Below are 27,761 nucleotides of genomic sequence, written 5' to 3' on the forward strand. Positions count from 1 at the left end.
TTATATTGGACAGTTCATAATTTCACCACTTTCATACACAGCAAGCACTTTTTCATACACAGCAAACACTTTTTCATACACAGCAAATGAGGCCACTTTGTATCATAATGGCAGAGAGGAGTTCAATACTTCTCCTCGGTTTTGAATACAGTATATGTTCCCACACTGCTGTGCATATGCATTTCAAGTGGGTACCTTAGATTTATGGGATCTTAGCTGCTGACAATTCATCACCCTCTGAAAGGGTAAAGTATGAAATATTTAAACCTCTGGTCTCTCAATTGCACCCTAATTTATGTCCCCCAGTCCTAACTTTCGAGTTTGCTGTCTCGATAGGAAACCTTCACTCTGGGAGCAGAGTGAAGGTTTGCTCATTAAAGACCAAGTTTCTGCTATACCGAGATGGAAAACCTAATCACTTTGAATAACCTTATGCATTTTTCAGTGAACGCTAAAAGCCTCTTAGAGGACTTTCCTATTCACAGCATATTTCTTGCCACTCTCTCTTCTTCTGACCAGCTCTTCACCCTCTTTTTCTTACAGCAGGAAACGATGCCTTTCGTGATCCAGCTATAGCCTGAAGGGGCCAGACGGCAGCAGGATGAGTTCAGAGGAGCGCAGCTCAGCCATGTCACAGAAGATCTCCTCCTTATCGAGGAGCAACAGCAGCTCCTCGTCCAAGCACGACAGCCGACAGGTAACAATTCACAATATTTGAATGTGAGGGAGGAGAGATGTTTGATGACTGATTTCCTCAGCTAGCAGTTTGCATGGTGAATAAGAAGAGACTTGGTATGACTCAGATACTCTTCAAATTTCTCATTTGAGCACGAAAATCTTCATTTTGTGCTAACTTACCTAAATTGGCTTAGCAAAAATGCCTGTTGCTCAACACCTTTTATGACTAAACCTGGTCACAAATTTCTCTTTACAGCCCATAGTTAAAGGGTCTTGTCCTCAAGGACGAGGATCTTTTAACTAATTTGTTTATGACAGCGCCAACTTTCTCTGTTTTGCTGTGAATGTTCTGTAAACTCAGTGTGCTGCTACCGGTCTTGGCCAGGATTCTCTCGTAGAAGAGATTTTTAATCTCAATGAAAATTTCCTGGTGAAATAAAGGCTAATGATAATAACAAATGGCCAGTGTTGTGTGACCTTTATGTGTCACTGGTCCAACACACCTGAATTAAATGGCTGAATTACCTCGTCAGCATGCAGTCGAGTTCTCCAGAGTCCTGCTAATGACCTGATTATATGACTGTGTTGTGTTGAAGCAGAAACACATCTGTAAGTTGTAGGACACCGATGCTCGAGGACTGGAGTTGAAACCCTTCCTGTAGTGTAACAAGAGAAGGTTATCGCTACACCTTTTCAACGGCTTGTCAACAGAAGTTAATCAGCAACTCAATGCATTGAGGCATCTGTAGCTGAGGGCGGCTCACTGAAGCCCAAACTGAGGATCACAATGAGGATGTGGTGCGTTTGCTTTTGTCAGGCAGCTTTGTTCGAGAAACTGGAGCTGGCTTTCCTGGGAAATGTTCAAAGACAGAGAAAATATGCTAAGTCGACAAATCTGTAGAAACCCTGTCATGTTCAATATCGACCAAAATCTCGTAAGAATGTTTTTTTTTTAAACCTTGAAACATTCTTCTTTTGTGCAATCCACAGCATGCACTAAAAGAAGAGTGTTGCTGTTAGCAGGACCCTGCAGCTGATCAGTCAGGGCCAGGCAAACAAAAATTATTTGAAAAAACAATAGATTTTTTTTTTTTTTTTTGCTTCAAGCTTCTTTCAGCAGACCTATTAATTTTAGCTACTACTACAGAGCAGACTTTCTTTTTGGGAGATGTAATTTAATATTATTCAAGCATTATCCACCAAACAAACATTTGAGTGATCATTTAATGGGAATAACAAATAGAGGAACTGAGAAGGTATTTCCATTTCCAGAAAACCACAATAACAAAATAAAAAAAATAATTCTGCAATTATGCCAGGGGCATGTTTAGATCTCTATCCTGTAAGCTTAAATCAGACAACGCTCCTTATTTTAATTCATGAAGAATTATGTCATGACCAAATTTAGTAGGGTGTTTAATTTACAAAGGATGAGATGTTTAATTTGAATCCAAATTAGGAAATGAGTCAGTAGACTTTGTTAGTCAGAAAAGCAGAATAAGGCAGGAGTGAGATAAGTTGGGAGAAATGAACTGAATCGGAGCGGATTTGGACGGTGAATCATGCAGGTGTGGACAGGCCAGAAAGCCTGGGAGTTAAAGGGGGAAAAAGGAGGATTACTGCAAATCCAGCCATCCAAAACATTGAAATAATGGATTAAGCACTGACAGCAGGTGTTTGACTCTCCAACCTGGCAGTGAAGTTGTAGAAGAAGCAGCTGAGACCACAGGAAATAAGGGTTGACTTTAGTCTGTGGCAGTAGTGCATTTGAGCCACCTGTTGCAATCAGCACAAGACACACAAAGAGAAAGAGCCACAATGACTCTTGAAAGCAAGAATATTTAGCAGAGAGCAGAGGATGAAACAATTCATTCTTTGTTGTTTTATTTAATCAGAAACTGGAACCAAAAGTATAGAACATTAATCTTTGAAGGTCAAGACTTAGTCCTTAAGGACAAACAATAAATGAACCTGCTATGATACATTTTCATTAACAATTTCCATTTAAGTGGTGTTAGTAAGAAGCCCTTGTCCTCTGGGCTTCATATCGCTGCTTCTTTTTGAGAAATCTGTTGACCTTGAAGTGTCCAGTCAGTGCGCTACGATAATGAGTCACAGTGTGACTTTGTCAGAGGAGGGGCTCATGACAAACCGAGAGGGGGAGACTCAAAGAGCAGTCCACGAGCTTTGTCCTTGCCTGCCCTCATTCTTTTTTCTTTTTTTTTTTAGATGTTCTCACCTTCAGCATTCACCCTGCCTGACAGATACTGTTAGCTTAACTGGGAAGGGCATGCACTGAGACAACAATGTGCAAGTCGCTTCCAAACACCCAAAGCCTGTCAAAACAGCCGTGATGTAAAAACGTTAACTGTTGAGTAAATATCATACAGCTACATTTGATGATAGCTGTGGTATTTAAGTCATGGTTGATGTTAGATATGACCTCAAGAGCAGCATCTTTTTCAAGCTTAAACAATTGGCCCACTCCAGCGTGACGTCAGCTGTCCCTGTCCCTGGGGCAGGACGATGGACAGAGGTGCAGGTAGACCAGGCGCCCCATACATGGAAGCCATTAGACCTTAATGCAGCCATCTGGGGTTCGATTCCTAGCCTAGGGATCTTTGCTCCCTGTCTTCCCACCTTCTTTTTCTGTTCATTTTCTCTCTGATTACTGTAAATACAGGGAAGTAGTGCCACAAAAACATTGAAGGGCTTTGGGTGTTTGGTTTAGCTGTCGTGAGCTGTCATTTGCAATCTAGCTTTATATTCGCATTAAAATATTACAAAACTGATCAGATGTTGGTTTCTTCATTAATTAGACCAGCAGGAGAAGATGATAAAGGTAATGGAAAACCATAAAATTAAAAAAGGTTCAGGACACAGGGTACTGTTTTACACAATGATTTTAAATCCAACCTTTGCTGGCAACTGGTTAAGGAAATTGGCTTTATTCTTAAATAATTTGAAAGACTGGAATAGTTAGGAAAAAGTGAATAGAAGCCTAAGCGAGGGGTTTTATTTGCAAGCCCAAACAATTAAAGATGAATAAAGTACTACTGAGGACCAAAAACGCATGACAGGCAAGCAACAAAGAAAACTGTAAGACTATATAAAGAGAGGAGAATAATCACAGAGATCCTGTAGGTGGTTGATTAGAGACAGATACCTGGTGTGACAAAGAGGCAGGGAGCAAACCAAAATCATGTGAAACACATAGAAAGAATGACCAAAGTGGAGCGCACAAGAAGAGCTGTTGAAAAAATTGGTCCCTATCTAAAATCGAGACAAATCTTAACCTAAAAAGAAACAGAACCTTAAATAATGACATGAAATTATGATTATGGTATTACAGATGCACAGTCTGCACTATCAAGCAGTAGTTCTTTGAGTCAGCTTCTGACAGAAAATATTCAAACAAATAGAGGGAGGTACACTTTTTGTTAAAAATCACTTTTCTTTAAAACCCAGCCTAGGCAGAAAACTAATACGTCCTATATTGTTTTAATGTTAAATAGCTTATAAACTTCACTGCATTCATATCAAGTTCAACTATTTCTGAATGGGGTCAAACCCCCATGTTTCCACATCCTAATACTCCCCCTGCCACACACATATCCTAGATTCCTCTTAGGATTTCTAAAGCCTTCCTGGAAATCTCACTGCTGTAACAGAAACATGGACGTGGGGATTAATTTTATGATAAAATATCATCTCAATCTTTGTATCTGCTGGGGATTTGGACTTAAACCTTTTAATCTCAGTCTGGAAACAGTCAGACCCAACCAGAAGGCTAATTTTGTAAAATGGGACAATGAGGAGAAAGTTCATTCATTGGACACTTTGTTTCAACAGCAATCGCCCTCTGATGATCAAAGGAAATGAGGGAACAAATCAAAGCAGGATTTTGATTCTTACAGTATCAGTATTCCTTGAGTTTTTGTGAGGCTACTCCCACAACATATGTTGTATTTCATTTGGATAAATGGAGTACAAAAGTAGATACATTTGTGTAGTTGAAGAAAAGTGACACATCATTTTCAAACACTTTTGTGATTTAAACATCATGTTTTTTTGTTGGTTTTTTTGAGGCGGAGGACACGACGTGACCATCAATTTTCTAGCTTTTCATAAATTGGAATGGGATTCAGATCTGACTTTGACTGGGCCATATGACTATTCTACTGAGCTTGGCATTGTACTTCAGGTTGTATTTCTAGGTCTATTGTCCTGATCCCCAATCTGAAATCTTCTGCGAGATGCAAGAGGGCTTCTTACCGGATTGTCCTGTATGTTGGACCAGCTTCCCTATTCCTGCTGGAGAAAAACATCCTCATATCTTAATCTGCGATGCGATTTTGTTTTGATAAAATCACAGTAAAATACTTTTGAGTTTGTGGTTGTAAAAGTTAAAGAACTATGAAGATGTTTGCACCGTAAGTTAAAACTTTCTGTGTCTGCCTCCTCTGTGTCTGATCTGAATAAATATAGTTTTTAGAGCACAATGTATTGAATTGCAGTTGTCATCACAGCATCAGTGCAATACCACATCTTCAAAGGATGCAACAATTGTCAGACCATTATGCCATTAAGTGCTATGCATTAAAACCCAGCTTACCACTGATATATTTGGTGAATTGGAAAGCCTCTGTTCCCTCTTACTGCCTGATGTACAGTGTATTCCAATAGCGGAGATGCTATGAGGATGAGCTGGATTAATTGTAATCAATATCATAACGATGTTTAGCAGATGCATCACAATTACATATTTTCGTCCATCTGTGCCTGCAGGACAGCTGGGAAATAGTGGAGGGTCTGCGTGGGGGGGTCAGTAATGTCCTGGAGCCGCAGAAACAGGAGGGCTACATGCTGAAGAGGAGGAAGTGGCCCATGAAGGGTTGGCACAAGGTAAAATAAAACTATTTCAAGCTCCTTAAGTTTCCTTTCATATGTGCTTCCCTTTGGAGTGAATTATTTCCAGCCACGATGACTGAAGGTCAATTTAATTTTACATCTTTCCTTCACAATTTTCATGTTGCTTTTCCAGTCCTGCTGACACGCCTCATGGACGCTTCAAACTAATTGAATGAGCTTATGCAGCAGATGATTCCACCCTTGGAAAGCGTCACATGTGACCGGGGTCAGCGCCTGTTTACACTCAGTCTGAAAGCTTTTCCTCGGAAGATAATGCTTAGATATCTTAGTGCTCCACTCAGATGCATTAGCTGATGGCCTGTTGGTTACTATACCGCATTTAGTATTGACTTCAAGTCGGATTTCTGGGCTTTCGCCAGTCTGATTCTCATGATGTACAATATGAGCTATGAGAATTACATTTAGTGGAAGAGAAAGAGTGACTCTGAGTGAGAGGAGGAGTAATAAAGGCAGGCAGACACAAGAGGAGAGTCCGGGATGACAAATATCTTGCTGTCGAAAAATTAATTACAGACATCATCAAGAGGTTTTTTCTGTCCCGATTACAGAGTTATGGCAGAGTCCCCGCTTTGCTCTCAGGAATGCTCCATATCCCTCCAGCTACATCGCGTGTATTCACTGTCACTTTCTCTCCTTACAGAGATACTTCTTCCTGGACAAAGGGATTCTTAAATATGGCAAGGGCAGCGCTGATGTGAGTACATAATTATCATGTAGTCAGATAATATAGTAATCTGCAAAAGTACTCGCAGCTTCAGACTTTTGTGCATCTCATTGAAATTTTCTTTGACGATCAAAAAAAAAGAATGAATAACTGTGAAAAGGAAGGACAAGGAGACTGAAAATTGCTTAAAATTAAATTTTCTGTGTTGGATCAATATGCTGTAGAAACACATCTTGCTGCAATTACAGCTGCAAGTCTTTCATTCAAACACACAAATACGACTTGATCTAGCACCGGGCTTCCTTTCCCTTTGTCTTCATGATGGTGTTTGTTCTTTAATGTTCTCTAAAAAATCTCTGGGGTCTCCATAAAACGACTAAGTTCATACTGCCTATGTAGGTAGAATCCAAATCTAATTAAATTCATTTGCCTTCTGAAGGGCAAGCATTTCATTTCAGAGAGGTAAATGCTTGCCCTGGATTTCATTCTGGGATATCAGAAGAATTTCTTGATCAAACATGAATATATCACCCAACTTTTCAATGTTCAGTTTTGATCAGTTTTGAAACCATGTCTACACTTCTACATCCAAAGGATGTTGTGCTTTGTGTTGATATGCCACATGTTAAGAGACTTAAAAAACTTTCAAAGCAAAGTTTATTGTTCCCCCAAGGAAGCAAAAAATAAAACATCCAGAATATTTACATGCATAAAATTTAATAATACTCATTAATATGTCTGACAAAATGTGGTAAAATTGAAGGACAGGTAATCCTGTGAAGAACACTTTTTGCCCTCTGTAAATATTCTCTTATACACATGAGAACCTTCACACAAAAGTCCATAAGTTCCTCTCAGTCTCTTTATCATTGCAATGAATGATGTGTGTTTTACTAGAGTCACATTTGTTAAACCAGGCAGTAAGTCAGCCTCCATGAGCCAATAATGGGATTACTCTTTCGTTCTGAAACTGGACATCATCCTGCAGCGCTTGCGTAACAATCCATCAAACATGACTGTGATATTTTGTGCTGATGCTGCCTCACAGGTTGAGAAGGGGAAACTGCATGGCTGCATTGACGTGGGTCTCTCCGTCATGGCCATTAAGAAGAAAGCCAAGTGTATTGATCTTGACGCTGAGGAGAATATCTATCACCTGAAGGTAAACCAGCAAGCCAATAAGTACAATAACTCACCCAGAAGAACAGCATGGTTTCCTTTCTTTTTTTTTCTTTTGGATTCCTTAACGGTAACAAGACTTAAATGAATTTATTGTCTTGGTTGTGAGAGGAAATGTGGGCTGATAACTTCCTGCAGATGTTTCCAACTCCTTAATCTTGTGTTTAATTCTGATGGCAGATTAAGTCACAGGAGCTGTTTGACGAATGGGTTTCCAAGCTGCGCCACCATCGGCTCTATCGGCAGAATGAGATTGCCATGTGTGCCAACGAGAAAGCCTTCTTCTACCCCATGTACCCTTCCCCCAACTCCCCTGGAATAGCTGAGGGACCCTCCTTGAGGAAGGTGCACCTGAACACTACATAGCACACAATTAGACTTATATTGACAACTTAATGTAGAGAAAGATTTACTAATAAGAGAAAGTTGTTTGTGCAGTAATTTAGAGGTTGCTTGCTGCTGCAGGTCATGTCTATACGGAGGCAGTCCTCAGTGCATCCTGCATCAGGATTCCCTTTGAGCTCCAACAGCCAGGCAAAGGTGGCTGCCTGGCTCCAGTCATCAGATGACATGGACAAATGCTCTAAAGGTGAGGCTGTGACCGCTAACCTATGTGAGCTCTGTAACACTCAAAGAAGCTCCTAATTCCCCTGCTAAGTAGAACACCACAAAATTACTGCCTGTCAACACAGTTTTTGAAATGCAAATGATGGTGAAACAACTCAGTTAATGCTCAGCTTTGAAGCTCTGATGGCTCATATCTCCGTTTCCTTTTGTTCTAGTAACTATTATGTCTTGTGGTATTAGCAATGGCTGATTAAACTTAGTGTTGAGTTAGTAAATAATTCAACAGAATGAACTCAGTTCCTTTTGCATTCTGTTACAAACTGTAGAGAAGGAAGAAAGTACAGTGAAATGAAATAAGATCTGGCTTGTGACTGCTACCACTCCATCTGATCTATTTTCCCCCGTGCAAGAAATTGTTTGCAATAATTGATAAATGCAGACAAATCAAGTACAATGCAAAGCGGTGGTTGTGCCAGTAAACCAATCAGTATTAATAAAATCTACCATTTCAGCAAAGAACGTAGTTAAACATCTAGTCAGAATTATGCCAAAAGCTTGATATCTCAGAAATAGTACATTTTGCTAAAGGAGTTTCAACCAAATAACATTGGTGATGTATGTAAAACTTTATCTGTATGTATAATTTTGAGGATTTTGTGGATTAGAGAAAATTCACAGTAACCTCAAGCATTTCTACATCTAAATCGTCTTAGCAATAGCTTGTTGGAATTGTTCATAAAATGATTTTTTTCACAAAGAAGTTCAAATAATTTGATAAAAGCCAAAAACAGTATGAGATTAATGCCTATGCTAGTGCAGTGTAGATGTTGCACAAACAATATATCTTGAAGTCTGTTCAACTTCATCTTAAAACTCCCCATATTGTCTTTAACACTAATAACGCTTATGTAAAATCTGACTTGCATATCAGATAAGACTCACTGAGTGGTGTTAATGAACAAAGGAAATCTATAATTACAGCTGGAGTGTTCGTCTTAGTTTTCAGTCATTATAATTCTGTTGACATGCGTTATGAAGCTAAGCAGACTGTTTATTGAGAAGACATGATTTTATAAATTAAGGAACTTTTTTGAAAATACCTCAAGCTGCTTAGCAACGCTTTTGTTTTCACAATACCAAAACGTTGCTAGAATATCCAGTGAGCACAGACTTGTTATTAATATTCCACTATTGTTTTTGTTTGTTTTGACTTTAATTTTTTTCATGAACAATGATGTCCTTCTTCGAAAAACTAAACATGTCTGCAAAGTCAGGAAACAATAAATTCAAGGATTGTAAAAATGATTGTGATTGAAAGAAGGTAACATTCAATGTGGCAAAAATGACCAATAATTTAATCTGAGGAGCATTGAAATAGCTTCAATATCCATATAATTGATTACTATATAAAGAACCTTCAGGAAGTCAGACATGGAATATCTCACCAACAGAAGTTTACAAATGTTAAAAGTGAGCAATCAAAATGCTCTGTGTGTCTCAATAAATGGTAAGAGTACATTTCATTTGACCTTCCTAAACTTTTCCAACTCATCCAAAATAAATTACGCCGGTTGTGTTGAAATTGTACATTAAAGGTTGGTTGGTTTGTTTGGTTACATTCTATTGTTCCTATTGGAAAAGATATATTGTTCTTTACCACTTTTGGGTTTTCAAAAGTGATATACCAAACACTTACCACGTTTATACCACTTTTAAAAGTGGTGTAAACCAAACCAGTGAATATCTTCCAGAGAGCATATGCTAAAGTGGTGTCCTGTTTTGTTGTTTTTGTTATTATTTCCTTTTATTAGACTTAGCAGTGTGTGAGGCCTACCTGCAGGAGCTGAACCACCTGATACAGAGCATGGAAGTCCTCCACCGCACTTATTCTGCTCCATCTATTCAAGCACTACAGGTCAGACTGTTTACTTTAACCATTTAAAACAGGTCTAATCGAAGTGACTGCAATACGGCATGACTCATACTGTAAATCATATTCAAAATACCTTGACTCGTAATGTATTTAAAATAACTTCCTTGTATTTTGTCAAGTTATCTGCTGCCAAATATAAAGACTTTTTCATTTTGCAAAGGTTGTGGAACTGTCTTTTTCTTTTAAAAGTAAACTTTATCCTCATTAGATTTCTCTTTTATCTTAACTAGACATCCACATTGGACAGTCCCAAAAAAGAAAAGAGACTTCAAAGAAAATGGCGCAATAAAAACTACAATAAAGATGTCAAAACAACTCTGCAGGTAGCCAGAATGACAATAAAGTGTGGCCAAGCTTGATATTTTCCTGGTGTGAGTTTGTGAAATAAAAACACTTTTCCTCCTGCTATTACTGTAGGTACCCAGCTGCATCTCCTCTGGCTCGATCCGCCTTCACGCCTCCAACCCCAATCTCTCCACCGCTGCACTCGGAAACGACAAAGTCGACCCCGAATCCCTGGATTCACAGTTTGACGTAGCAAAGCTGCAGGAGGACTTCTGCCGTGTTGCCACCAACTGTGAGTTAAAACTGTTGATTTATTTCACAGTGGTTATTTGAAGAAATGCTTGAGGAACGCTTGCTGTAGATTGTCACGTGCTTTGGTCACTTTTACCAAATCAGTCAGTCTTCTGTACCTGTTGGGTTTGGTTATTAGTTTTGTCCTGCTAGTGGTCTGGTCTTAGTAAGATCTTTGGATTGAAAGTCAATATAATATTAACATAATTTTTCTTTCTTGTTAAAATAAACTTCTAAATTTATTCTAGGTCACAGTGGATATTGCATTTGTATTTTAAATAACATAACATGTACATGGTGACATCACAAATTTTAGCATAGTGCCCCTCAGTAATTACTTATGTAAGTTTGTGGTTTCCAAGAAGGGATTTAAAGACTTTTTGATTTAAAATAAATACACCAAGCCCCTGCTTTAATGAATTGTTTAAGATTCTTGCAAACAAGAACAAGTTACTTGGTATCATTCCGCCATCAGCTAAAAATTGCTTGTTAACGCAAATAAGAAATCAGCCATTTACACATCATTTTGACCTTTTGGCATGTGGATGTGCTGAAGACAATTTTTGGAGTTAAAATTGGACAGGATAGAGAAGATATAGGATTTAAATGACTTTAAATGAGGTGTTGTTTTTGGTGGTGCAACATTTCAGAAATTATTTATATACAAGGCTTTTCACAGAAAAGCAATTTTTAAGGTTTACATAGTGTTTTAGCAAAGAAAACAATATCCACAGAGCCATAACTGTGTTGATAAAAATCTCTTGTTGGTGTCAGAGACCAGAGGAAAATGGACAGACTGGTTTGAGATGTGAGAAAGGTAATAGACTACTATTAGTCTACTATTAGTATTAGTAAAAAAAAAAAGATTGTGGTCCCCAAAAAACCATAATGTTGGAAAGGATTTAGGATTTAATGTGTCTAAAATAATTCATTTTTGCCTAGAAAGTCCAGGAAATGTCCTGTCCACTACCTCAGGGGATAATCATGACAGTAGCTAGAAGCAATTTACCTTGACCTTGGTCCCAACTTGGATATTTTAGGATGGAAAATCCATATGATGAAAATTGCTTTATATAAAACTACAAAGCAATCCCAGTTGCATTACAACTTTCATCCACATCTGGTGAGGTTGCATGTACTCCCATAAACTTTTTAATGCTATTGGCAGTCATGGTCAGAGGAGCGGGAAGCTGCTTTCAACTGTTCTCATACTTTTATCTTGGACATAAATGTCTATAATGTTCTTACTGACAGCTCTCTCCTTTAGAACTTTCTCTGATCCGCGTTCAGCCACGTGGACACAATAATGCCGGAATACAAAGGAGCTTGTTTCTTTAAAATTGGCCAAATGTGGACTGCTTTGTGCACTGAGAGTAGAGCATTCAGTCCGTCTACAAAGGCTGACAGTCCTTGATGCCACTGTGCTGTGTCTACTCCAGGTCTCTGTATGAGGGGCCGTTTAGGACAAAATTTACGTTTTGTCTCTCACACACTACCAAAAAGTCTCGCATACTCCAAAAAAGTAGCCACGCACACTCCAAAAAATTACGTTTTGTCTCTCACACACTACCAAAAAGTCTCGCATACTCCAAAAAAGTAGCCACGCACACTCCAAAAAATTACGTTTTGTCTCTCACACACTACCAAAAACTCTCGCATACTCAAAAAAAGTAGCCACGCACACTCCAAAGAATTACGTTTTGTCTCTCACACACTACCAAAAAGTCTCGCATACTCCAAAAAAGTAGCCACGCACACTCCAAAAAATTACGTTTTGTCTCTCACACACTACCAAAAAGTCTCGCATACTCCAAAAAAATAGCCTCGCACACTCCAAAAAATTACGTTTTGTCCCTCACACACTACCAAAAACTCACGCATACTCAAAAAAATAGCCTCGCATACTCAAAAAATTACGTTTTGTCTCTCACACACTACCAAAAACTCACGCATACTCAAAAAAATAGCCACGCATACTCAAAAATTACTCACGCACATTCAAAAAATACTCAAATTGCGTATACACACACTACTAAAATGTCACACACACACACACAAACGTTAACTTTCTCGCTCACATACACTACTAACAGCTCGCTCACATACACTACTACCAGCTCGCGCACATACACTACTACCAGCTCGCGCACATACACTACTACCAGCTCGCTCACATACACTACTACCAGCTCGCGCACATACACACAAACGTTAACTTTCTCGCTCACATACACTGCTAACAGCTCGCTCACACACAGACGTTTATCTCTCACATACACAAGACTAAAGTTGAACACACACACAGTACTAAGACTCGTTTTATGTATGTGTGAGAGCGAGACTTTTTATGAATGTGTGAGAGCGAAACTCTTTTTGAATGTGTGAGAGTTGTCACGGAAGAGGCGGGGCATAATTTTTGGATCAAACTGCGCATGCGTAGATCCTAAACTATAAGTTTCGATTGTTGACTGTTGACTGAAGATAGAATGGCAGCTGCCATTTTAAACACCATTCTATCTTCTCCGGAGGCAACCAGCACTTTGACAGGCGCATTAAACGATTCAACGACTGCCCGCAGTGCTACAGTAGATTCAGAACTCTCATCTCTGTTCCGTTCCGGAGCGGTGTTTAAAATGGCAGCTGCCTGACCAATTTTCTCTCGTTTCGAATTAGAGTTAGCCATGTTCGGTATAGCAAACTCTTTCTTCTTCGGCACTAGTTGGCGCCGGTTAATAATTCCTGTAATACTGGCACCCAGTGGACAGATTGTACTACAGCAATTTTGCTCTTTTTAATCAATCAATCAGATTCATTTATTTCTATAGCATATTTAATCTACAAGAAAGTTAAACGTTCTATATATATTTAAAAGCACAAATATACTAAGTAATAGAACATACAGTGAGTCAACAATCGAAACTTATAGTTTAGGATCTACGCATGCGCAGTTTGATCCAAAAATTATGCCCCGCCTCTTCCGTGACAACTCTCACACATTCAAAAAGAGTTTCGCTCTCACACATTCAAAAAGAGTCTGACTCTCACACATTCATAAAAAGTCTCGCTCTCACACATTCATAAAAAGTCTCGCTCTCACACATACATAAAACGAGTCTTAGTACTGTGTGTGTGTTCAACTTTAGTCTTGTGTATGTGAGAGATAAACGTCTGTGTGTGCGTGCGAGCTGTTAGCAGTGTATGTGAGCGAGAAAATTAACGTTTGTGTGTATGTGCGCGAGCTGGTAGTAGTGTATGTGCGCGAGCTGGTAGTAGTGTATGTGAGCGAGCTGGTAGTAGTGTATGTGAGCGAGAAAGTTAACGTTTGTGAATGTGCGAGCTGTTAGTACAGTGTATGTGAGCGAGCTGATAGTAGTGTATGTGAGCGAGAAAGTTAACGTTTGTGTGTGTGTGTGTGACATTTTAGTAGTGTGTGTATACGCAATTTGAGTATTTTTTGAATGTGCGTGAGTAATTTTTGAGTGTGCGTGGCTATTTTTTTGAGTATGCGTGAGTTTTTGGTAGTGTGTGAGAGACAAAATGTAATTTTTTTGAGTATGCGTGAGTTTTTGGTAGTGTGTGAGAGAAAAAACGTAATTTTTTGAGTATGCGAGGCTATTTTTTTGAGTATGCGTGAGTTTTTGGTAGTGTGTGAGGGACAAAACGTAATTTTTTGGAGTGTGCGAGGCTACTTTTTTGGAGTATGCAAGACTTTTTGGTAGTGTGTGAGGGACAAAACGTAATTTTTTGGAGTGTGCGAGGCTATTTTTTTGAGTATGCGAGACTTTTTGGTAGTGTGTGAGAGACAAAACGTAATTTTTTGGAGTATGCGAGGCTATTTTTTTGGAGTATGCGAGAGTTTTTGGTAGTGTGTGAGAGACAAAACGTAATTTTTTGAGTATGCGAGGCTATTTTTTTGAGTATGCGTGAGTTTTTGGTAGTGTGTGAGGGACAAAACGTAATTTTTTGAGTATGCGAGGCTATTTTTTTGAGTATGCGTGAGTTTTTGGTAGTGTGTGAGGGACAAAACGTAATTTTTTGGAGTGTGCGAGGCTACTTTTTTGGAGTATGCGAGACTTTTTGGTAGTGTGTGAGGGACAAAACGTAATTTTTTGGAGTGTGCGAGGCTATTTTTTTGAGTATGCGAGACTTTTTGGTAGTGTGTGAGAGACAAAACGTAATTTTTTGGAGTATGCGAGGCTATTTTTTTGGAGTATGCGAGAGTTTTTGGTAGTGTGTGAGAGACAAAACGTAATTTTTTGGAGTGTGCGTGGCTACTTTTTTGGAGTATGCGAGACTTTTTGGTAGTGTGTGAGAGACAAAACGTAAATTTTGTCCTAAACGGCCCCTCATATCTCTGCCTTTCCCTGCATCTATTCTCTCTGTCTGCAGAACTGTCAGATGAAGAATACTTGTACCAAATAACCACTTTTTAGAAAATAGGCTCAGACCAAATGCCTGCAGACCTCAGTGATACTGGTCAAAGTTAAGCACAAAGTTTGACACATCAGTGTAATGCAATGGCAGTAATGAACCTTCTCCCACTGTTTTAGCATCACAATTGTATTTCTTTATTGTATGATAGGTATTTCAACTGATTTTTGTTTACTATCGGGTCCTGACCCCTGACGTTGAACAAAATGTTGATTTTATATATATATAAATTTTTTTATTATTATTTTTTTTATTATTATTATTTTTTTTTTACCTCTTAGGTTGCAAAACCAGAATATCGTTTTACAAGAATGCTCAGTCCTGCCTAAGGCCAAGCTTTCTGCAGTGTTTGTAACATTATATTGAAATAATATTACTGCAGTTTTGCTCTCTTGTTATCCTCTTTAATTCAGCAAATGCGCTGTGCCCTGTGGCTTACAAAGCGTTTTCTATTATCGTCATGATTTAATGTAGCTGCTGTTTAAAATGAAAGCCTCATCTTTTTTAAAGTTAAGTCAAGCCTCTATTTGCAAACAATTACATTTTTCTATCATGTGGAAAAATAGCTGATTGCCATGTCTGCTTTCTATCCTTTTCGAGTCCGTTTCTGCTGAAGCGAGGCAGTGATTTGTAAGCTTTGTGTTGGAGAGGTGAGAACTGTTAGACAATATCCACTGAGACCTGCCTTGTGCAATGACTGCTTTGAGAAGCAACCACTTGAATTTGGCAGTTTCATTAAATTTACTGCTGAACAGCAGTGCTGCGCTGTCTCAGAGGAGGACTACAAGTAGCATCTTAGCATATGAAAATGAATATGAATATGCTGGGGTATAAATCAGAACAGATTTCTCCAAGAGAAGCCTATTGATTCATCTTTCTCAGAAACAGTTTTGAAAACCAGTGTTGTATTTTGTAAATACAACAAAAAAATGTTGTTCCACCAAAGTTATGAAAATAGTTCACCCTAAAAATCTATTTTACGGAAATTGTATATCTAGTCAATCATTGATACTTAAATTGGTAGCATTTGCTGATAACAGGTACAACACATTGACTAAAAACTGTAAATTTACTTTAAGCTTATACAAAGGAGGAGGTTTAATTTAAAATCATATTTGATTAAACTAAGGTATGTTTTGTAGGTCATTCTAAATTGAGAAACATTAATTTTATAGCACACAGCTGTATATTTAAAAACAAAATGCAATATTGGTCTTGATGGTTTTAAGAATAGGAATGTAATCTGTTAAAGGATGATATACCAAATATATTTTTTGCAACAAATTTAAAACAGACATAATCATATATGTGGTACTTATTTATCATTTTATCAAGTTTGAACAAGAGTTGATTTTTCATTGTGCTGTGAGCATCCCTCAGCTTTGATCTTTCACTATCACCACTATTTTTTGGAAGTGATGTAATATGATGGGACCCGTTCAGCATGACTGCCAGGTTGGTTACCTGTACAGTGTTTGGTGAAGAAGTTTAGCAATATTTTTTAAAGGTTTTACCAAGGGCGTGCCGTGGTGGCGTAGCGGTTAGCGCGACCCATATTTGGAGGCCTTGAGTCCTCGACGCGGCCGTCGCGGGTTCGACTCCCGGACCCGGCAACATTTGCCGCATGTCTTCCCTCCTCTCCTTCCCCATTCCTGTCAGCCTACTTTCGTAAAAGGGACACTAGAGCCCACAAAAAGACCCCCTGGAGGGGTAAAAAAAAAAAAAAAGGTTTTACCAAGATGGTCAGACAGCAGAACCACAGTTTAATTATTATGAAACAGTGGTTTCATTACAAGAAGGATTTCAGAGTCGGTCGAAACCAAAAGTATAGCCTTGTCTTACATATGGGTGTCCAAGAGAAGTGTGTATTGGGTTTGTATTAGGCAGGTGGTCGTAATATAATGATTGATACATTAAAAATATTAATAAAAGGAGAAATTTACAACATAACATAAATTTGACAACTCAAGATTGTTCGAGGAAAGGATTACTCCGTCCAACAAGTAGTCACTAACCTCATGCCTCACTATTCTTTGTTTTTCAAAGTCAGTTAGCAGACTGTTGAATGAGTGCCCAAGTCATGTTCTTCAGCCAAAAATACCCTGCACAGTGGGGAGTTACATTGTGAGACACCGGGTTTAACTGAAGAAAATAATCCAATCTTCCTGTTTAACCATAATTAAGTGACTGCCTATTATGTTCAAATACATTAGATGTACACAGTTCTGAGATCATATCAAAAGGGGTTAATGTTTGAATCTTTTCTCATTGCTTCAGTGCACACAACCATGAAATCAGTACTGAGCTCGCTAACATCAGAGAGGGAGAGACTGAAGCAGTGTCTGGATCACGACTCGTATCCCCCAACCTCACCCCAAGTCGTCAATCTGAAGAACACCCTGGCAGCGGTAGGTGAAGCAGCAGTTGCTCATGCACTCTCTCAGCCAGCGGAAGTGGCTTAGGTGTTTCACCCTCTTTCACACACCCCCCTCCTCACACTGCATGTCCTCCCACACCTCCTGTTAGACGTGACACATTGATGAGCCTTTTAGCGGGATTACTGTACAGCCTCCTAGTATGATGTCTGCCCACCCAAATAAGACCACATTCATCATTATTGTGTCCCGTGGCTGCTGCCTCCCACCTGGAGGCTTTTTCTGTTTTCTGTTTATAGCATCACACATTTATTGGCACACACTCAGTGAGTAAATGTGTTGGCACAAAGCACAAATAAATTCTGAGGTGGGGTAAGGAATGTCTTTGTTTATTGGCCACATTAAAATGTTGGTGTTTATTGTGCCAACTTTTTTTTCCCCCCTGATCCCTTCACATCTGTTTTAAACCAGTAGAGTGTAATAGATCTGTAAATTAAACAAAAATGACATGTTGGAAACCAGTTTGTTTTCTACTGTTTTCGACATAGTTTGGATTGGGTGTGTGTGCATAAACGTTGTTTACACCGATTATTTTTCCAGGCTTTAGCGCAGAACTCTGAGCTGAGAGAGCGCCTGAACAAGATTCATGCCGAGTCCCAGATCGTAGAGCCCACACTAATAAATCTCCCTGCCCCTGTGCAGGTGGGTGCAGGAATGCAGTGACTTGGTTTCTACCCCATCCCATCATTATTACTACTATCCCTTTTTTGAGTTTCACCCATATCAGTGAAGTCCCTCTCCACTCCTTACACTCAGCAATAAGAATAAAGAACATAAGTTGCATGTTAAGTTTCTTTTTTTTCCCTCTATACACATCATTGCAGCTTGGAAAAAGACCTCAAACTCCCCATTGTCTACTAAAGTAAACCCTTTTGTTGTTTAATCAGGTATGCAGAGAGTGGGAGCTGATTCTGTTCATTGTATCCCTTGAAAATTATTGAAGGAACAAAAGGAAATGAGAACACCTTTTGGGATTAAGTCCAGGTTAATTAACCAGTTTTAGAAATGATGCAGGGTAATACAGATCTATTCTCATTGTCCCTCCTCACCTCTGTATATATTAAATTCAGGCCATTTCATTCAAAAAATTTTTTACCTATTGTTATCTAGAATCAGAATCAAGCTTTTTTTTGCCAAGTACGTTCACGCATACAAGGAATTTGCTCTTGGTTACAGTAGCTCACAGTGTACAGACTGACAACAATGCAGTAGACACACATACAATCTAACACACACCCACACACCTCTGCACACAAAACCTTACATACCTGTAAACCTTTATAAAATGTAAAGTATACGTTTAAAAACAGCTAAATAAATACATTAAAATGCTAGTGAGAAAAGTGTTCTAATGAGGATGGCAAAGTGTATTATAATGTCCAGAAGTGACCAAAAAGAAAATGAGTCAGACCACATAGATGATATGATCGTGTTAAAAACATGAATTTTGAACAATCTTATTTAATTTCTTTCATTAAAAAGAGAAAAGGTGCAATAATGTTGCTCCCACGGATCATTAAAAGTTCTGAAATGAGACAAAACTCTTGTGAGAACTTTGAGATGCAGCACCAAAGCTCCACTTCCCTGCAAAAAGAAATCTGTGAAACTAAATTTTCATTATAGTTTTACTAACCATTTCTGTTAGTAAAACTCCATGTTTTTTTGTGTCAACCTTCAACTTTTGCTTAATTTTTTTTCTATTTTATTCCAAAGAAGAAATCCAATCATATCATGGAGCATGTTGTGATAGACAATGCTTGATATCAGTGTTTTTCAGTATCCTGCATGCCAAAAGTATATCTTTTTACATATTTACTGTAAGACAGGACCTTCCATATTTACTGGTACCCTTGGTTAAGATGTGAAGTTGATGTAGGGTAATTATTGTCCTGCTCATCCTTTTTTAACACAAGCTAAGTGGTTGTTTATGAAATTTCCTGGTCTAATCTGACTAAATGGTTTCAGCTGAAGTCCCAGTAGCATTTTAAAAATGTCATGAAGGAAATAATTTTTTAACATGAAGGTAGTACTTTTATCAAACATCTAGAGTGAGGTTCTGCTGCTGCAGTAGAAGATGAATCTGTTTTACAAGGTTTACCAGAAGTGTCAATCAATGTGGAAGGTGCTGTGTATTCTAAGCAATTGGAGCTTTGATTTGCTTTTTTCTCATTTTTATTGTGACTACAGTATGACTGTTGCTCCTTTCAGAAGCAGGACTCAGCAGAAGACCCTCATCCTCTTGTGCACCAAGTTTCCAATGAGAGCAGAGCTTCAATTGCAGAGTCTTTGTCAGAGTTCTTTGACGCACAAGAGGTTCTCTTGTCAGCTAGCTCCTCTGAAAATGAGGTAAGTTTGGTTGGTAAACTAAAGAATCCCGTGTAGTGTTGCCTGACAGTCAGAGCTGGGTAATGAAATGAGGATTACTTTTGGCATTCAGAGACGTTTTTTATTGTTTACAGAAATATCTCGCTGTGTTGCAGCAAGTCTTCAGCAACAACTTAAAGATTTGCAAAGAAAAATAAATATACAGAATTTTAACATTTGAAGTGATTCTCACAAAGCACTACTTCAACACTACATTTTAAAGCAGTATTTGCCAATTAGTGGTTATATTACATAGAGGAAGATGTAGGATTTCAATAAGCATCAATGCATTTACATTTTTTCTAACCTTGAATCTTCTCTTCATACTTCGTGACAAATGGCCTGGCAGTTTGAGCGGCAGAAATGTGAAAATAGAGGTTAATTACTTTCATCTAAAAATACAGCGAGGCGAGGTGCAGCTCTGTCTCTGTGTGCTCAGAGAGCCTTTATCTCAACTTATTAAAACCAGTGCTGACATGACAGGATGTTGAAAGAGACCTGTCCACATCCTTTGTGCAAGTATGTCAGTTGTCTACTAGCTGAAGTCCCCATGTCCTTTTCTTTAGGTGTCAGATGATGACTCATACATCAGTGACATTAGTGACAACATTTCGATGGACAATTTCAGCAACGAGACAGAGAGTGAAAGACCTAACTCAGGTAATTTTCGCCATGCAGGTCCAAAGATAAATTTGGTAAATGGCTTTTCCCTCTCTGAAAGCCTCTCGCCTACAAGCTTATCCATCTTATTCTTCCAATGCAGGTTCTGTGGAAGAGGGCTCTGTCCTTTGTACACGTAGATCCTGTCTGCCCACGCCCAGCCCTACCAACAACACAATCAGCCTGTGGAACATCCTCAGAAACAACATAGGCAAAGATTTATCCAAGGTGACGATGCCTGTGCATCTTAACGAGCCCCTCAATGCCCTGCAAAGACTCTGTGAGGAGCTGGAGTACAGCGAGCTGCTGGACAGAGCTGCTATCACACAGGACCCCTTTGAACGAATGGTGAGATAGAAAATTGTCTGTTTGCCCTTTTGCTTTGGGATTTATTTTTTGTCTTGTGTTGTTTATTTGAGAAAAGGCGCTATTATGTGTTTTCTAGGCACATAATATCATTTTATAACACAATCAAATGACTGTTACCTGATTGTAACATAGTTACTTGATTATAACTACATTCAGTTGTTATAAAAAATACTCCATATATCAAAAAAGATTTAAAAGAAATTTGACTTTGTAAATTAAGGCCTTGAAATTGGGCTTCTGTCTCTTTTAAAAATTCCTTTTCTTTCTGACACTCCTCCTTCAGGAAGTCATCACAACATTGCTCCTCTGTTAAGCCTTTAATATCATTTAGTGTGGTGTGATGAGCTCAGCAGATGCACAGTTCCTCCAGGTTTTTGTTAATTGCAAAACCTGATTTGCAATTAGCCGGCAACTCCTTCAAACTGCTGGCGCTAGTTTGAAGGTGAGGCAGAGGCTCAGCTTGGAAACTAAAGCTCTGAGGAGACACTGCGTCCTCAAAGGCTGTCCCTTTAAGAAAAAGTGCTCACTTTAAATATTCTTTGTCGGTCAGTAAATATTTTTTTACCAAGGATTTCTTGTATGTTTTTTGTTTTATTTTTAAAGGAAGGAAGAAACTTTACATATTGAAATTTGCTTCTCTTGTGTGAGACCAGTACAGCCAAAATCTGCTGACAGTATTATGCATTAAGGCATAATTTTAAGAAATTGATTGTACGTGGAGTAATATATTCAGTCTGCTGTACAAAGCATGATAAATTATACAAGTACATGGAGAGTAGGCTGCCACAAGATGTTGTGCATTGCAGACTAAAAAAATCTATGAGGAAAATCTATGTTAAAGCATAACAAACGCATAAAGAAAAATCCACTGAGACATCAACTAAGACTGTCTAAGGAGTGTTTATAAGTCGCGTTAGTGAAGGAGTGCATGTTCTGACCTTAAACAATGAGGTGGAGCAGGCTTTCAGTGACTTTTCAGCTCCAGTATTTATTGCAGTATTATGTTATCTGGTAATCATTTTGCACCAATGTTAGTGGATACTAAGGTAAGATGAACAATATTCATAAGATGGTTTGAGTCTGACATATAGACCACCACACACACACACTTCTAACTGTTCTGGTTTCTGTTTGTGTAGATTTATATCGCCACATTTGTTGTGTCCGGATGCGCGTCCAGCTATTACAGGACTGGAGGAAAACCTTTCAATCCTGTTCTGGGAGAGACGTATGAATGCGACCGTCCAGACAAAGGCTTTCGGTTTGTTGGTGAGCAGGTAGGATTGCTTTTGGTTCATTTGTCAGCTCTGCATACCACAATATGTGGACTGACTGAGAAGTCTGAGGCAACCAGTCCTACCTGAATGAGCAATATTATGTGTGTGACACATTAAAGATAAATGTTGTGTTTTTCTCTACAACGTCAGGTTAGTCATCACCCACCTATTTCAGCTTGCCATGCAGAATCTAAAAACTTTGTCTTCTGGCAAGGTATGTGGATACTGTTTGGTTTTTTCTTTTTATTCATTCCCAACCTGCGTAGGATCGATGGTAATTTGTTAAACTGCTTTCTTTAGATGTGAGATGCAAGAACAAATTCTGGGGAAAATCAATGGAGATTGTTCCTGTGGGTACCACTCATGTCACGCTGCCAAGGTAAGTCTGTTTGCTCTGATTATAACAAGCACTGACCCAACCTTTTGTTTATCCTCCCTCTAACACTAACTACAGTAAAAGAAAAATCCTGCAATAAATCCTAATGCAGTACTGACTTTGCATTTTTCCTCTACGTTTTTGCTTTATTTTCACTTCGACCATTAGTCATAGTGCATTTAGGTTTGTTTAGGACATGTATTGGTTTTTAAAGCTGTGATCTCCATCTAAATGTGTATAATAATGTCTACAATAGATCAAAATACCCAAGAAATAAATTAAGACAACCATTTCGCCACCTGCCCATATAGAAATAGGAAATAGCTGCAAATCTGTATGTGGACATTCTTGTACAAAAAGAGTCCAAGAGTGACAGCTGTAATAGAATTGTTATGATTGCTCCCTTTAGATTTGGGGATCACTATGAATGGAACAAAGTGACATCCTGCATCCACAACATCCTTAGTGGTCAGCGCTGGATCGAGCACTATGGGGAGATCTCAATCAGAAACTCCAACAGCGATGTTTGTCAATGCAAGATCACTTTTATCAAGGTGATGGAAACAACTGAAAGCATTCAAAGTGAATGCACTTTTTTTCATTACTTTTTTTCATTTTTTGCACTTTTTTTTCATTACTATCATTAACACTCCTCTGGTAACGGATGTGCATCATAAATATGTGTAACACGGGGGAAAGAACCCGGATTGTGACTGAGGACGTGGCCCTAGAGCCAACTGGTAAACTACTGAAATATCAAGTGGTCTAGAGTTTCCCAATTAATGTTACCCAGGTAGGTCTGGCTGAGAATGAGGAAACAGAAATAGTATACCAAATATGTTTTATTTATACATTCTTTTACAATATTAAAAATAGACTTTATTATTCTAATTTAAAACGCAATAGGCTCAAAAACCCAGGGCAAGACTAGAAGCAATTGGAACCAAACGAATGCAAACCAGATTAGTAGAAACACAAAATAACACAAAATAATGTTAGGAAAAAAAAGAAAACAAATCCCGCATTGCCCCAACCCCGTCCTAAGGTTGTGCCCAGTACGCTAATAAAAATAAGGAGCTATGCTGTTCTGGTTCTACACGGTTTGTGGTTCTGAATAGTTTGTGGGAGCACAATAGGCAACAGCAGCAATCTGCAATACCAAAAGAAAACAATGACGCATCCGCTGACAATAATAGACAGGTAGAGTAGTGACATAAAAATCCATTTATCCTACCAGTATTAAATGTCCACGATCCGAACACTCACAGCAACCCGATGAGCACGGCGCCAGCGCTCATCTGCCCTGAGAGCCAACTCAACCAACGGACCAAACAAACACACACAGATTGGCGTGCACACCCGGTGCCTATATACGCTTAATGAGCCCGACAAGGCTGTGAACGGAAGTGACGGTGGGGAACGGGGCCGAGATGTATTCAAAGGCCCAAACCACGGTGGGAATTTACAACCACTAGATGTAAACTACGTCTTCCAATAAAACCACCCGGTTACATCCGTATTAAGAACGTTTTTGTTTTACTATCTGTGTGTAAAGCTAAACGCTTGTTCAAATATGGTTTACAGTCCAAAAGGTTATAAATGTGATTTTTTTTTTTTGTCATCACCCTAGTGTTTTAATTGTTAACCACTTGAAAAACATTTGTGTGTGTGTTTTTTTTTTACACAAAATAACTCATTTGATTTTACAATCTGATGGAAGAAAGAATGGCCATCCTGATTAAATAAGAAATTAGACATTCAGCTTAACTAATGTTTCCTTTTAATTATTTTAATTTTTATAGAAAGTTTCAAAACAACTCCAAAATAGTCATCCACCTTTGTGCCAACTAATAAATTACTTCAAACTACTTAATTTCTCTTTATTATGCTGAATATTCTCAATAGCAGTTATGGAGGCTGTTGTCGAATGTGCACATGCACATCTGGTTCTTGGGACATTGACCCCAAAAATCAGTAGAATGATTATATAAAACTAGAAAGCAATCCCAAGAATTAAATGTGAAATGAGATATTGCAAATAGTACAAGAAATGTAGAACAATGAACAAAATCAGGAACAGTCAGGGAAAATCTCACTAACAAAAGTTATATATTTTTGTTAGTATAGTACAATTACAAATTGTAGAATTTGTAATTCTACAAATTATACAATTTGTAGAATTGTAGAATTCTACAAAGCTCTTTTTGCATTTTCAAAACTTACTCTTGTAGTGGTTTGTGGCTTTAAGTGGCTTTAAGTCTAAGTGCCACAGTTGTCAATCAGAAAAAGGTTGACTGCTCCCTCCAGGTCCAGGGTCAGTTTCTGCCTCAAGCAGAGACTCTGAAGTATCTTAGTGTTTTTCTCATGAGTGACAGCCGGATGGAAGATGGATAGATGTGGAATGCCTCATTTGCAGTACAGGCGGTGCATCAGAAAAGAACGGAATAAAAAATGAGAAGCTCTTAATTTGCTAGTGAGTGTACTCCTCCCTCTCAAATTTAACAGCAAAGGAAAACTTTAATTCCTCATACTTACAAAACTTTGCTACAGTCAAAGAATACTAAGCATCTAAATCACTTCTATGGTAATTCATAGAAAATGAATACAAGTTCTTAACCTTTTTCCATGTTAAACTGATATGCTTTGCTTGCAATCGTTTTAAATGAATAAATAAAAATATATATATTTTGCAGCTATAGAGAACCATTTGATTATGCAATGCTATAATAGTGTTGCAACAGCATCTAAGCTTTGGGAATGATGCCACTTCTGCTAGTCTAAAATATAATCCCGGTTAAGACCGTAATATTATTATTTATAGAATCATTCGCTTTCATCATATGTTTGTTCGTAAATTGAATGTATTAGAGTAAATTCTGTTTCTCTTTCATTAGTTTATGAACTAGCCACACAGATGGTGCCTGTCATCTGCATTGCCCTGCATGTTTTTAATTGCTGATATACTGTACATCAGCCTGCTCTGATAAGAGGAGCAGGGTGATCCTTCGTGTGCCACTTGAAAGACGTCCTAAAGCTGTGCAGGATAGCAAGTCGAGACATGTCAGAACTCATTATGCATCCTCATTTCTCATCTCACACACTCTATCCCTGCTGCTACTCACCCCCACTCAAACACACACTTGAGGGGGCAGGAGAGGAGGATTGTTTACACAATGGTATCATCTGCTGACGGGAAGAGGACATTACCATGAGATGTCCATTCTCATTCATTCCCCGGCCGTCGCTTATTGGTGCCTTTTCTTACAGGCCAGATACTGGAACTCAAGCGTAAATGAGGTGGAGGGAACCATTACGGATATCAAAGGAAAGGTCATCCACAGACTGTTTGGGAAGTGGCACGAAGCAGTTTACTGCGGAGACCCGCCGTCAGCTACCTGCATCTGGAGGGCAAGTATGTGTCTGCCATTAGTGAGCGCAATCAGCTCTTCTAGTAATTCTCCTGGTTAATGTGTCTCATTTCATTTCTGTCTAGGCCAGATGCCAATGAATTATGAGCAGTACTATGGCTTTACAAAGTTTGCAATTGAGCTAAATGAGCTGGAGCCCTCTTTGAAACAGCTGTTGCCCCCTACAGACACCAGACTACGAGTGGACCAGAGGTAAAGGCGAAAAGAAGATTTGCATGTGCCTGCATATTAGCAGTAATTAAATATGAGATACGGTTGCATTTCAGAGTTACTTTTATCAAATTTAATGTCTTGCAGCTAATCTAAACCTAAAATTCAGTTTCTATTAGAATTTGAATTCTACAAAACACAAATAAAAGGAGACTTAATACAGAAATATTATTAAATACTATGTTATTGTTTACACTATTAAACAGACTGACTGCCATAAATGGTTATTGTTAAAGATAATGTTTATCTTTGTCTTTATGAAAGACAAAAGGTCTCTGCTAAAGACATTTAGCAAAGACTTACTACGCTGTATTAATCATATTAATGAGAGGTTGAATGGAAGGAAAACGTTTGGTTGAAAATGTGTGCAAACTAAAAAGATAACTGTGGTTTTGAGGGATTGTAAAGCAAAACTAGCCTAAGATTTTGTCAAGGTTGGGTCAATACTTTAGAAGCCGCCATAAGCAGACGTGTCCAGGACATGAGCTACATTTGTTGTTCTTGTATTAAGTCAGAGTCAACGTTTAAGCTGCTTCGTAGACCTCTTTTCAGACGAGGAAATTTGCCTTTTGTGGGGGGTAAATCCAGGTCACAGAGTTTGGAGAAAGCACAGAATCCAGGTGGCTTGAGATTAAGTGTGAGATTTCCATTATTAATAACGACGTTAAAGGCACATGTTGTACGGCATATGGAAAAAACCGTCTTGTTTAAACTTAGTCTGTCTCATTTTAAATCTGTTTGATATGCTTTTTCTTTTTATATGCTGTTTTTAACTTCCTTGTACTAGCACTTTGAATTGTCTTTGCCTTACAGCATATGGAAAAACCTTTTTATAGGTGATCATTTTTATATCAAATATCCTTTTATATGTAACATTCAAATTTTTGTGAAAATAATTTTTAATTTTAGAATTTCACTTGCTGTCCTCAATAATGTTTACAGACAAAAATGCTTCAAACTTACCTTTAACTTAATAAAAGTGAGCATATATCATATTTCTTAATTTAATTACTGACATAAAAGAACAATTTAATAATATTTCACTAAGAAAAGTTTAAAAAGGTATCTTTAAATGCTCGAAAGATAATAATGTAATTTGACAATCAGGACTCTGAATCACAGGCTCTTGAGAGTCAAAAAAGTGTGATCTTCTTCAACACATAGTCAAAAATAACCACAGCAAAACCGATAAAAATAGCAGGCAGGTAGAGCGAGCTAATTTTAGCTCACATTTAAATATGGGTGCTTCAGATGTAACACCTCTATCCTCAGGCAGCACAAGAAGAAGAAACATTCATGATTTAGCCATCAAAATAAAAAATAAAAAAAACGTCTCTAACTCTGCCCCTCCGCATTATTGGTTCTCTGGTTATATTATTAAATTATCTTACGGTAATGAGTCCCAAACAAAACATCAGAGTGGAGATTAAATCTGGAAATTGAACATAAATGTTAAACCACGTTTGCATAATGAAAGCGTGTGTCTCTGGCAGACTGCTGGAGGAGGGGAACTTGGAAGCAGCAGAAGAACAAAAGCAAAGGATTGAACAGCTGCAGAGAGACAGACGGAGAATCCTGGAGGAGAACAATGTGTCACATCAGCCTAAATTCTTCAGGTAGCATGAGCAGATACACTAACAGTTCAAGCAAAAAACTTTCATTATTCTCTTTTCCCCCCTTTT

General features: G+C 38.4%; 1 protein-coding gene across 6 annotated transcripts in view; it reads left to right on the forward strand.

The window, feature by feature from the left end:
- The window catches only part of osbpl3 (oxysterol binding protein like 3), a 44,939-nt gene that overhangs the window by 13,808 nt on the left and 3,370 nt on the right, over window positions 1-27,761 (forward strand). For 2 of the 6 annotated variants that reach the window (XM_023331624.1, XM_023331626.1), the window contains exons 2-22: window positions 544-697; window positions 5,467-5,583; window positions 6,251-6,304; window positions 7,323-7,436; window positions 7,634-7,798; window positions 7,919-8,042; window positions 9,832-9,935; window positions 10,184-10,276; window positions 10,371-10,530; window positions 17,238-17,368; window positions 17,936-18,037; window positions 19,583-19,741; window positions 20,326-20,419; window positions 20,523-20,767; window positions 21,928-22,065; window positions 22,216-22,279; window positions 22,366-22,444; window positions 22,851-22,995; window positions 25,709-25,853; window positions 25,935-26,061; window positions 27,573-27,695. In XM_023331624.1, coding sequence (XP_023187392.1) covers window positions 602-697; window positions 5,467-5,583; window positions 6,251-6,304; window positions 7,323-7,436; window positions 7,634-7,798; window positions 7,919-8,042; window positions 9,832-9,935; window positions 10,184-10,276; window positions 10,371-10,530; window positions 17,238-17,368; window positions 17,936-18,037; window positions 19,583-19,741; window positions 20,326-20,419; window positions 20,523-20,767; window positions 21,928-22,065; window positions 22,216-22,279; window positions 22,366-22,444; window positions 22,851-22,995; window positions 25,709-25,853; window positions 25,935-26,061; window positions 27,573-27,695 — 2,579 coding nt within the window. In that variant the 5' untranslated portion in view covers window positions 544-601. The remainder of the gene's footprint in view (window positions 1-543; window positions 698-5,466; window positions 5,584-6,250; window positions 6,305-7,322; window positions 7,437-7,633; window positions 7,799-7,918; window positions 8,043-9,831; window positions 9,936-10,183; window positions 10,277-10,370; window positions 10,531-17,237; window positions 17,369-17,935; window positions 18,038-19,582; window positions 19,742-20,325; window positions 20,420-20,522; window positions 20,768-21,927; window positions 22,066-22,215; window positions 22,280-22,365; window positions 22,445-22,850; window positions 22,996-25,708; window positions 25,854-25,934; window positions 26,062-27,572; window positions 27,696-27,761) is intronic. The other 4 variants (XM_023331627.1, XM_023331625.1, XM_023331628.1 and 1 more) reach the window with 4 other exon arrangements.

This window comes from Xiphophorus maculatus, chromosome 3, assembly GCF_002775205.1.
Source record: "Xiphophorus maculatus strain JP 163 A chromosome 3, X_maculatus-5.0-male, whole genome shotgun sequence".
Classification (NCBI taxonomy): Eukaryota; Metazoa; Chordata; class Actinopteri; order Cyprinodontiformes; family Poeciliidae; genus Xiphophorus; species Xiphophorus maculatus.